At 49.6% G+C, this 12,379-nt stretch overlaps 1 protein-coding gene across 2 annotated transcripts in view; it reads left to right on the forward strand.

The window, feature by feature from the left end:
- Window positions 1-12,379, forward strand: part of BCR (BCR activator of RhoGEF and GTPase) — a 97,841-nt gene that overhangs the window by 68,640 nt on the left and 16,822 nt on the right. For both annotated transcript variants that reach the window (XM_027714200.2, XM_027714197.2), the window contains 6 exons: window positions 6,495-6,616; window positions 7,677-7,845; window positions 9,162-9,281; window positions 9,940-10,015; window positions 10,602-10,706; window positions 11,503-11,577. In XM_027714200.2, coding sequence (XP_027570001.1) covers window positions 6,495-6,616; window positions 7,677-7,845; window positions 9,162-9,281; window positions 9,940-10,015; window positions 10,602-10,706; window positions 11,503-11,577 — 667 coding nt within the window. The remainder of the gene's footprint in view (window positions 1-6,494; window positions 6,617-7,676; window positions 7,846-9,161; window positions 9,282-9,939; window positions 10,016-10,601; window positions 10,707-11,502; window positions 11,578-12,379) is intronic.

Below are 12,379 nucleotides of genomic sequence, written 5' to 3' on the forward strand. Positions count from 1 at the left end.
TTCTAATGCTTCCCAGAGTTTGCCTTCCACTCTGGGAATCTAACAGTGAATATTTTCTTTAGTCATTTGGCAGCAATATCCCACTTTTTTCAGAGCAGTAATGCCCCAGTGGATGCCCTTCTGTGTCTAGAGAGTAGGTATGTTCACTCTCCTGTAGTAATCCAGAGACACAAATCTGCTCCCAGCTACTCTGTGTGGGTTAGTGATGGCTGTTCCTTCCTCTGCAGGCTGCTCAGCTTGGGGTCATAGCTGGGTTTTGTTTATGCCTGTAAATCTTTCCTTTTCTACTTATCCTTTCCTCCCACTCGCCTTGCTGGTGCTTCCCCTGGGGTGACAGGACAGTGTGTGGATTGCATCTCCTAATTGACTGCTCTCAATGCATAATGCATTTTTTATTTTAATGAATCACCAGCTTGCTTTGATGGCTTTTTTCATTATTTGTCTTCCTCCCATTGAAATTTCCTTGGTGGAAAGGAAGGAGGGTAAAACAGCCTTTTCCCCTCATGTATTGCTTAGGTGCTGATCTCAGTTATCTTTTTTCCCCAGTCCTTGCCTTTTATGTGGAATATTTTTTCTCTTTGAGTGCGTTGTGGGGAGGAATCAAATCTCCTTTGCCAGCCTCTTGCTCCTGCTCTTCTTTTCAGGATTGCTTTGAACTGGGGAAGGCAGCCAGTTGTTAATCTCCCTAGTGACAGGCTGCTAAGGAGGGGAGTGCAGGTCAGGAGAGAGTACAGGCTCATCAGCACAGCCTTCCTCGCTCTTGCAGAAGGTGATTCCCTGCTTTGGGAGCACTGGCTCAGTCTGACCTGCCTGCTGGCTTCCTGTGTGATGCCAGGTATCTCTCCAGCCCCCTGGTCCTGCTGGGCTCTGTAGGCTTTGTTCTAATTCTGGATTTATGCAGATGAACTGGAAGGTGTCTGTGGTGCGGTTTAATTTGCTGGGCTGAATGAGCATTCCAGGTAGTGCAAAGAGATGGGAACAAAGGGAGTAAAACCTTTCACCAGAGGGAAAGAAAGAGCTCCAGCAGGGATGGCAGTATTGGTGGATTGAGTCTGTGAACAGAGAGTTTGGTCCTTGCTGACTGTAGCAGACTTCTCTGCTTTGTGGTCTGCTGAGGGCTGTGGTGCAGAGGAGCCAGGAGAGCCCCAGCCTGGCAACACAGGGGAGCCAGGAGGGCTTGTCTGGCCTTTGGGGTCTCTTTCCATTCAGCTTGATCCGCTACATTCTCTTGCTTTGTCCTTCCCATTTTTCTACTTTTATACTTTTACTTTCTTACTGTTCTTTTTAATGGATTATCTGCAGGAATCCACTTTGCTAAGCCTCTGAATAACCAAACGAATACATGGAGGGAAAGGATCTGAGCAGCGCTGTACCTTGTGACTGGGAATGTGAGTGGTGGAGAATCACCCACTCCTCAAGTCCAGGGAGCAGGGCACCTTCCCTGCTCCCTGCTGATCCTGCTTCACCACTGCTGTCTTAGTTTAAATAGGTGGTTGAGGTTCTACTGGGGACGGTGCCCTGGGGAAGAAGGAAAACAAATGCTTTGGGATGAAGGATGTGCCACTATTATGTGCAGAAGGAGAGGAGTAATAACCTTTTTTACTCTTATTAACAGAGCAGCTCTATGTACTGCACCTTGTGTTTTTATTCAACTAAACCCAGATGCAAATGACTGTAGCACTTGGGTCATCTTGCAAGGGAGCAGAAGTGCAGACTGAAGCCTTTGGAAAGCTGGAAGCTCAGTGTGAGGCCTGGTGCCTACTGCTCCTGGAGGCCTTGGGCAGATGTTGGCAGTTGAGCACTCACAAATGATCTTGGCTGCTTCACACTCTGTCTTACAGCTGCAGCCAGAGGGCTCCTGGTGACAGGAGCTTCGGGAAGAAGAAAGAAAGGCTATTAAAATGCTCAAAGTGCAGCCAGTTTAATTCCCTGGGCAGAGCATCCCTTTATTCTGCAGTGCTGGTCTTGCAGCACACGCACACACACACACGAGGAATCATTTTCTTCCTACGCTCTGCAGAAAGCCAAACCAACTCTTCCTCACTGACATGTGCCAATACCCATCTCCTGCTTTTACCCTCCTCCCTCTGCCTCACACATGTTCCAGCCCTTCCCGGGGCTCTCTCCCACGCACACACTGCAGGGCTCTGCTGTCACCACATCAGATGAGCTCCTTCCTCGGCACACAGGCGAGGAGAGATGGCCTTTTGTGCAGCTGTGGTTCTGGTTGAGTAGGTTTTTAAATTCCACTTTTTGTAATGTGTCTCAGACAAGCTGGCCACACTTCCTGGAGTTAATCAGTCTGTGACAGCAGCAGGATTTCTCATATGCAAACAGCACAAAAACACTGTAGGATGAGTAGATGAGGCACACAGGTAGTCGTGAGGTTGGTAGCAGAGGAGGGGGAGATGCTCAGTGAGAGAGGTAAGAGGAGGAGGACAGCAATAGGCAATCCAAAGAGGATAACCAAGCACTGACAGAGGTACTCCTTTGTTCAGAGCACTGAGGTGGGTGGGAGAAGAAGCAGGTGAAAAAACATGCAGAGAAAAGTAGGGCCTGGAGAGGAGGCTTGGGACTTACGTTGTACCAGTACAGGAGCTATACCAGAGCCACTGAAGGTAACAGGTTAAAGATGATCCTAATTCAGTCCATTATGATACAAAATTGGGAGTTTTCCCCCCAGGCTTCCTGGAACAACTTTCTGTAGCTGAGCTGAGCTCATGTGCTGGACACTTGACAGTCTTGGGGGCTGTCTGTGGAAGAGAGGGGGTCGCACTGCCACTGTACTGCCACTCTCACCCTAAGCTTAGGTTTTCATGCATGTTTATGTGGTTTTGTGTAGTTTATGTTGTTTCAGGGTGTTTTAGGAAACCATTATCCCCTTTGGCAACCTCTAACAAATAGAGTAACTCTGGAAACAAGGTAGAGAGATGGTTTTCCACATGTGGGTTATTGTATGTCATGTACAGCAGGATTGCTCAGCCAAAAGGCCTTGTGTTTCAGGAGACCCTGTTTAACAGGAGGCCACCAAAGGCATAGTTGGTGGCCCTGGGTGGGAGGAGTTGACCAAAGTGTTGGTTCCCAGACTGCCAGAGAAGGCCTGTGGAGCTGAGGTGGCACAGGCATCTGACCAGCAGGAGTCCTGTCTGAGGGGGCTGCTGGCTCCCCCAGGGTGGGAGAGGATGGGCTGACTCATGTTAGGAGGTCCAGGAAGGTGCCCTTTGCTCCTACGCTGTGGGGTTTGGCAGGGATCTGGTAAGCCAGTTGGGAAATCCTTTTATTGTTTCCCTCTGACCTGCTGAACCTCCCGGCAAGATGACTAATGTGCAACAGAGGATGTGCCCCTTTGCTGGAAGTGCCCCTCCTCGGCTCCATGGATGCTGAGCAGCCTGGGACATGCCTGTTGTGCCCAACCATAACAAAAGTCCTCTTTTCTGAGAGAAGCTGGTAGTGAGGAGAGATTTCCTGACTTGTCCCACACGTTTTCTCCCATACTCTCCTCCCCAGATGCTTGGTTGCTCTTGTGGCAGTTTAGCCCTGCTGCTTGCTGGAGGGAGACCTTTCCAACTAGCTCATGAGCAAGAAGATATGAAGACTGAAAAGTCTGGGAGGCTCAGTATTTTCCTCTGAGTGACTGACTGGAATATATCCCTTTCATCTCTTTCCTTCTGTTCCAGCCAAGCTTAGGAAATACAGCCTTCTTGTCTTCCCACCCAGCTCCCTTTGTGGGACTTTTTGCTGCCTCATGGTTGCACTGTGTCTGTGTCAGTCAGGATGCTTGGTAGCCAGGAGTGCAAACCCAAATAAACCCAGTGTGACTGAGGCCACCTCAGCACAGGTGGGAACTGTGAAGGTTGGTGAGTCACGCCCCTGTTTTGGCATCGAATGGCTGAGCTCTCTGCTCGGGTTTTGGGGCGATGTGCTCTTGGCAGGGTGCTGGGCTGGGCTCTTGGCTCACCTCACACACTGCCAGTGCCTGGCAGAGGTGGGCAGAAGGCCAGGTTAGGACTGTGCCATGTCCCTGCCAGTCAGGGAAAGGACAGTGCTGCATCCTGCTGGGGAGCAGAGATGAGTGAGCTGTGAGAACATCTTTACACCTACGAACAATGAGCAGAGGTTGAGCTGGCAGTAAGCAGTTATTCTCATTGCCCCAGAGGAGCTGAGCTGATTTGCAGAGTAATTAATATGCATCAGATCTAGAAACCTGAGATCAGGGTTTTGGCTTGCTCAGAAAATATCTTTTCCTGCTTATTATTGCTCCCAAATGAAATTCTTTGCAGCTCAGGAGTGCTCTTGTTACCGATAACATACCTCCTCCTGTTTATTTATCTTAAAGCTCAGTGTTTCTAGTTTCCTACCTGGGGTTTGTTCGCCATGCAGGAGGGGAAGGCGTGCACAAGCAGCAGAGGCATTAATGCAGGCAGGCGTTCGCCCCAAAACCACTGAGGAGGAGCCAGGAGGATCACACCCACCTAAAAATAAACACTAACATATGTACAGGCCCTTCTGAGCCTGTATCACTGCTGGATACATTCTGCTAGGGAGCAGCCTTGCTTCCCACAGCGATGGGAAAGGTGCAGCTTTTGCTGCTGCTGCTCATGGATCTCCAGGACCTTTGTGTCATGGAAGGCAGCACCCAGATGAGCTGCTGACACTGCTCTGGGTGCTTTCACAGGTCACTGTGGTGCAGCTGCAGACAGGAAAATGCAGGCTCCTAGTGCGTGTCAGGAAGTCTGGGGTGCTGTGGGACAGGCTGTGCAAACAAGAATTGTGTCTGCAAGGGCATTTCTTTGCCATGCATTCCCTGCCGTGGTGCCTGCTGGGCTCAGGACTGATGTGGTTTGTTTCCATGTTGGAGAGCCAAGATGGGAAGAACCGTAGGCGGAAGGAGAGGCAGCGTGGGGGGTTTGTACTCCCACACCCTCGGCAGGGAGTGTGTGCAGGGCTTGTTAAGTCACGCAGAGAACAGAACCTGGGGGGCATCACCTGAGAAACTGAGGCATCAGCTCTGGTGTGGGTGTCCTGACCTGGCTCCGGGGAGCTGCTTTCCTGGTGCTGCAGTGCTGAGCACGTGGAGCTGAGCTGCCTCGTGGAAACGGAATTTTGTGTGTGTGTTCCCAGTGTGGGGATCACTGGGATGGAGCAGGTCAGGAGTGAGTCACACAGGCGAGTTCTGAGCGTGGGGCTGGGGAGGGCTCACAGTGAGGCAGCTCAGAGGTTTTGGCTGGCCCTGGACAGTGTCAGCAGAGCTCTCCTGTCTGCAGCCACAGCGCTGTCTAGGCCACGTGAGGGATGTGTGACATGTCACTTGGTGGTGTCAGGGGAGCATCCTCTTAGCTGGAATAACAAGGAAATAGTTTGGGTCATGGAAAAGTTCCTTAGTGTGCCTTAGCACGTGTGGTGAAGCTGATGGTTCCTGCTTGTACTGGGCATGAAGTGAGGCAACACTGACAGTTACACATATTGGTGGGAATAAAACTTGCCCAAAGTTGAATGGCCCTGTTTGGAAATCAGTGGGAGTTATCTATGCCAGATGTGCAGAGTCCTGTTGATCCTGACAGCAGAGTGGAAGGCCTGAGCATAGAGCAGGGCATGAAACTCCTGATGTGGTCACTGGTACCTGCACACAGCCATCTGTGTAAGTGCTAGCACTCCAGCCTTTTAGTCTTTTAACTGTGGACTCCCCCCCATAAGGGAATTAGGAAAGCAATGCTTATGCCTGCTTGTCTGTGCCTCTTCTTTAGGAGATTGTAAAGCTCCCTGGAACTAAAAACAGGAATAAAGGCATCAGAGTTGTGCAGCTTCTTTGAATTTTCTAGATTTGATGAGTCTTTATATGATATAAAAAGAGATTTCAATAGACATGGAGTGGGGGTATATCCAGATGGTTCTATTAAAGCACAGGCTGGTAAGGGACTACTGAGAAGTTTGCTGGATACACATGTTCAGGAATTATCCCTTAGCAGCACTTGTAATGAAGAAGCAGCAATGGCTGCTGTTGCTGTTCAGCTGTTAATGTTGACAAACTCTGCTGTGACTGGGAGAGGAGGTGTCCGAGGAGGGCTTAGCTCTGTCCCTGGAGAGGTGGCTGAAGCTGAGTGCAGAGGCTGGGAAGTGGCTCTGGGAGAAGCGGTGTGTGCTGCTCTCTGCTGGCTCCAGAGGGGATGATTCCCTGGCAGAGATTCAGGAATTCGGGGATTCCGGCCCTCCGGTACACAGAGGCTGGGCAGTGACTCACAGTGAGTTCCACTCAGAACAGGTGATGGAGAGAAGCCTGAAGGAGCTGCACGGCCATCTGTGCCTCTGGGAGGGAGGGCAGCAGCAGGGAGCAGAGTTTACAGCCAGGAATATTTAATAGGCTGTCTTCTTTTTTCTGAATCAGACAAATTTACTGAATTTGCTCTGGTAGGAGTCACGTCTAAGGAATGTGTTGCCCCGGTGCCAGATCTGGAGCTCGTGTTGCACTGACACATTTCTCCTGCTCTTTTCCCCAGCACCGGCAGCTGCTGAAGGACAGTTTCATGGTGGAGCTGGTGGAGGGGGCCCGCAAGCTGCGCCACGTCTTTCTTTTTACCGATCTGTTCCTGTGTGCCAAGCTCAAGAAGCAGATTGGAGGGTGAGATTTTCCTTCTGAACTGGGCGCTTTGCACCTCAGCTGCAACAGAATCCTGGGGTTAGCCAGCAGTTTTAGTTGCATGTGAACACCCCAACCTGGGTGACTAAAACCCACAAGATGTACTTAGACAAGGAATAATCAGCAAGGCAGGACTGTTTCTTCTTTGAGACCTTGTCCATGTCCTGATCCCTCAGGAAAGGTTAATTCCTCCCATCTCTGCCCTGAGCCTTCCTAGGACAATAGGATATGCTGTAGGTGCTGATATTCAGGACAAATGCCATTTATTTTTCTACTTTCTTTTAATAGGTGACATTCTTCACTTTCTTTTGTGACTAAGGTTATTAATTTTGGCTTTGCAGCCTGTTAACAGCTTTACAGAAAAATGCCAAAGGTGCAGTAAACAGACTGTCAACCCCAAAGGGCAGCTATGAAGACAGTTTTGTTGACATTTTTGACAAATGAGGGGGAGGAACCATTACCAACATACCTGCCTCAAATAGGGCTTCTCTTCATTTGGTAAATGTTCTTCTAATGGAGACCCCTCTCATCTCCTTGCCCTCCTCAAGCAAAAAGTTATGCCTGCCCTTTTTGAAGCACATGCTTGTGAGGAATGACCCTTCAAAGCAGTGGGATGTTCCCAAGAGTGGATGTTCCTGACAGTAGAGGTGGGGCTCACCTGCCCCATTTGGGGAGGCAAAAGAGACCTGGGTTTAGGTCACGGGTGGCATCCAGGTCGGAGGTTTGGCACAGCTTTAGAACTTTGGCTGCATGGAGGCTTTGAAGGGAGAGCACATGGGACTGAAAGGGTTTGCAGGAGAGGGCTGTGGTTTCTTAGGATAAGAGGAACTAGCTATCAAAATGAGTTGCCTTGTGTACTTGTGCTGGCTATTGCCCTGCTGGGCTTTCTTACTGGAAAGCAGCCTTTTGCCAGACTTTTTCCACATAGGAATCACAGTAAAGTTGGACCCATATCTGTATCTTATGCACTATAGCTGGGAAGGGGGAGTGGGTATTGTCAAACACCAATAATAGTAAAAGGTTTGGACTTTCTGCCTTTCAGGAAAAGCCAGCAATATGACTGCAAATGGTACATCCCACTCACTGACCTCAGCTTCCAAATGGTGGATGAGTCTGAGGCAGTGCCCAATATCCCACTGGTACCTGATGAGGAGCTGGATGCCATGAAGATCAAGATATCCCAGATCAAGAACGACATCCAGCGGGAAAAGGTAACAGGCTGAGCACTCCCTGACAGGTACAGACCCAGTGTCTGTGCTGAGGTGCTGCAGCAGCAGCACTCCCAGGGCTGCACAGCGTGGGGAGTCGTGTTAGAACAGGCTGTTCAGCAGAGGTCTGTGATACCCAGATGCTTTGCAGCCCATCATTGCTCATCCTTGTGCACAGCTTGAATGATGGTGCCCTGGGAGGAGGCAGAAACAAAAACACTCTGTAGTTGTACCCAGTAGCTTCTCTACTTCATGAAACCACCTGTGACTGCTATCCCTGAGCATCCCTGTGCAGGGCAGGGCTCTTATGCTGTGGACATGAGAAGGACTGGGATTGTGACATGCAAATTTCTAGCTGCTAAAATATGATCCTGCAAGTGATTTTTGGTCAGAAGCCATGTGTTCCTCAGTTTTTGCAAGCTCAGTTATACCTTTAAATCTTTTTCCTACTTCACTGATGTCAAAGCATCAGCAAATGTATGTAGAACACCAATTATGTTGACTGAACAGTCTGACACAGACATGGTGTCTCTGGCCTTCTCTTTGCTTGCAAGACATGTTTTCTCAGAGGTGTTAGGTTCCTGGAACCCAAAAGAGAAATAAGAGTTGGAAAACTGAAGGCCTGCTGGTGTGTAGAGCCGGATATGAATAACACTGATCGTGTCGTGACAAGATTATTCCCCACACTCCTGCCTCTCTGCCCTGGCTGGCTTTCAGAGAGGGCTTCCTGGAAAAAGGAAGATATTAGGAAGAACACTCTGTGGAAACCTCTTACTCACCAGGTGCAGGTGTCTTAAGATACATGCTGTGGTGCATCACTGCCAAACAATACACATGGCTGGGTTTGGAACTGGGTTTTATCCAGGAAAAACTGATTTTAGCTGACTTCTGATGAAAATGGATCAGTGGGTGGTGAGTGGGAGAGTTCTGGGCAGCTTCTAGGGAAGTTCCTTTCAGTCTCCTTAGCTAATGTGGAGATGGCAGTGCTGTGGCTGCCCAGTGACATGATGCTGCTGCAGCCTCTGGGCAGAAAGTACAGGGTGTAACTGGGACAGTGGCCATGCACCTCTGCACCTTCATCTGGGACAGCTGGAGTCAGGGAACAGAGCCGAGTGGGAGTGTAGAGGTACTGCAGGAACATGTTCCTGAGCAGCTGGGAGCCCTGTGGATCCTGTTGACAGCATTTCTTCTGCCATGGGGCCATTTCCCTACTCACAGAGGGGAGGGACTGTTGATTTTAAAATACCCGTTAGTGTAAATGGGATAGATGTTGGAGAATGACATGTGTCCTCTGTCTCCCTCTCTCCCCCACCCTCCAGAGGGCCAATAAAGGCAGCAAGGTCATCGAGAGGTTAAAAAAGAAGCTCTCGGAGCAGGAATCCCTCCTACTGCTGATGTCTCCCAACATGGCCTTCCGGGTGCACAACCGCAACGGGAAGGTGAGAGGACATCCCTTCCCCCCAGTGTGCCCAAGACCACAGGGGCCTGTGTGTGTGGGGTTGTATTGGCTGTTGCACAAGGAGGTCTCCGTGGCCTCCACTGTCTGTCCTGAAAGCCCCTTCCAAGCAGCAGACACCCAGCCCTTGCTGTACCAAGGGTTATGATGACATCCTGTAAGGCTGTGACTAATCTGTACACGTCCCCTGCTCTGGCAGTGCTGTGACCTGTCACCGTGGCCTTTCCATGCACGTGGCAAAGGATTCTCACAAGACTGTGTTACTGCTTGGTGACAATCCATGAGCTGGTTGGTCGCTGCTTCCTCAGCTTGCACCAGTGTCTAGGCCTGTGCTGGAGGCTTTTGGGGTTCCTGGTGTTGTGAGCACGGCACAGAGCTGCCATGGGAGCCCATGGCTGCAGGGACACGGCTGCTGTTGGCAGGGTGGGGCTCGGGGGGCTCTGACTGTCCATGCTGGCACCGCTGGTGCTTTGCCGAAGGATCATTTCCACAGCCTGTCCTGACAGAGCTGTGATGCAGGACAAGTGGCAGGAGTGCCAGAAGGACAGTGTATCCAGCACATAGCTCTGGAGGAGGGTGGGGGCAGGCAGGCCAGCCCTCAGACTAATGCATACCCTATTTTCTTCTCTTCTCCTGGGTAGAGTTACACGTTCCTCATTTCATCGGACTATGAGAGGGCAGAGTGGAGGGAGAATATCCGAGAGCAGCAGAAGAAATGTGAGTGTCCCTCGGCTGTTATTGATACACTGTGATCTTACTGGAGAGCAGGAATCCAGAGGATGAGGAAAACCTGCAAAATCAGCAATATGCATTGAAATCCCCAGCACAACAAGCATGTCTCCTGTCTGTGCATGTCTGAGGCTGTTTGGGGGACTTCTGCTTGCAGCAACATGTAGGGAATGTGTAGGGAGAACACAGAGTAAGTGTGGTAGAGATGCTCCCATTTACCCTAGAGATCAGAGCTCAATTGCACCTGCAATTCCAGGTACAGGGAACAGCTGCATGCTTTTACCTGGCTCCAGTCCAAAGAAACTTAGTTACTTTTTTGGCAGGGGTGTTTTTTGGCTTTGCAAGAAAGTAAGAACCTCCCCTTGTTTCCTGTAAACCATCCTGAGAGTTTTTACTCCCCACAGTAACTCGGGTGTGCCCTCAGCAGAGCTGGGGCAGCACAGCCCTGAGCACCTCGTGCTGTCGCTGGGCACTGCCCAGGGAGCAGCTATCCTGTGTGTGCCCTGGATGAGGGAGAAGGTATCCAGCCTCTCCTTTAGATTTGAATTCCTCCCCCTTTGAATCTCCTTGGCAGGCTTTAAAAGCTTCTCACTCACATCGGTGGAGCTCCAGATGCTGACAAACTCCTGTGTGAAGCTTCAGACAGTCCACAACATCCCCCTCACTATCAATAAGGAAGGTAAGACATTTGGTTTATGTTTTCACGTGGTGCAGCTGCAGTGAAACTCTCCCCTGCCTGCTTTTCTGAATTCCCCTGGTTCTTTTTGCTACCCACTGCAGCCTGGTGATGAGTTACAAACTGAGAGTCCCTGTAAAACAAAACCTGAGGCCATGTGTGACCAGCCTGTGTGGTTTAGTTGAAGTAGATGATGGCATACCAAGAGAGAGCAGCAGGAACAAAAACAGTCTGTCATCCCAATGCTAATCCTGCAACAATAAAAATACAAGCTCCATGTTATGTGGCAACATCTAAATTAGCAAAATATTCCCCAACATCCTCCAGTATATATTCATTGACTATTAAATGGTCCTTATATGTAGCTGTTGTGCAAGGTACTGGAGTGCCTCGTAGAGTCCTAACCTGGGACAGCTTTGAACTATGCCTGGGAATCCTTTGGAAGAATACTAGTTGGCCAAAATTGTGTCAGAGACCATCCTAAATTACTATTTAATCTGCTAGTCTAGATTTAGCCTCTATATTTTACTTTTATATTTTTACTTTATATTTTACCTTGAATTTCTTCCATGCTGTCTTGCTGACCCTAGAAATGTCACTGTAGAAGCCTCCCACTGCCAGAAGGCATTGCAGGTGACAGTGCTCCTGGAACAGTCTCCTCTCTTGCCAGAATGGCTGTTATGTGCTCCTGCCATCCTTAGGGACAGTTTACCCTCTGCTCATTAACCTGTGTAGTATCAGTCTCATCACTCTCAGCTCCACTCTGAATGTAACAGAATTCCTTGGGTCTTTTGTACAGATGATGAATCCCCGGGTCTTTATGGATTCCTGAATGTCATTGTCCACTCTGCCACAGGATTTAAGCAAAGCTCAAGTGAGTTGCAGTTCTGTGACACACAGAGGTACTGACAGGGTGAGATAAGTCATATGCTGGGACAGCTGGGCATGGGCTGATTTAGGACTGCAGCATCTGTGGTGATGGTGAGGAGGAGAGGGGTTTTGGGGAACTGGAAGTTCCTGCTGTGAACTCTCAGAAAGATCACCATCAAGGGTCAAGCATGCAGCACTTATTTTTTAGGCCTAGTCTGGGTTTTTAAGGAGTGTTTGCTGATTACCCACCTCTTCTAGAAACAAGTCAGCCCTTATGCTGAATTCTTTCAGCTGTATTTTGTTTTACAATGAAAGAATTGAAAGCATTCTCTGGCATCCAGATTTTTTGTTGTGAAGAAAGAGGTGCTAAAATTCAGGGGCATGATTTGACAGAAGGATCAAAAAAGGTGACAGACTAGAGTGAGGAGGACCCTGGTAGGAATGACTGTGATTCCCAGACATTGATGGGGATAATCTAGAACAGCTGCCCAGGTTACCTGGCCGTGTGGCTGGGGATCCTGTCCTTATCCAAGCTAAGTGTGCAGTCCAGGGAGGAAAGGAGTGCACTGGGAGTACATCCCTGTTGGCTTCCTCCTGCTGAGCCACTGACTGCCCAGCTGCTGCCTGACACCACATTTGTAAGTGAGGACATAACTTACAGGTGGGGCAATGTCTACAGCTCATTAGTAGCTCTTCGGAAGCACCAAATACCGCCTGTTTAACCACTTTGTAAAAATAATGAGGTTTTTGCCCCCTGACCTGCTCCCTGAGGGATCCTGCACTGATGCTGTTCTAGGGAAATCACT

The sequence above is a fragment of the Pipra filicauda genome, unplaced genomic scaffold (genome assembly GCF_003945595.2).
Source record: "Pipra filicauda isolate LSUMZ 115617 unplaced genomic scaffold, ASM394559v2 scaffold33_size4404698_pilon, whole genome shotgun sequence".
NCBI classification, from domain to species: Eukaryota; Metazoa; Chordata; class Aves; order Passeriformes; family Pipridae; genus Pipra; species Pipra filicauda.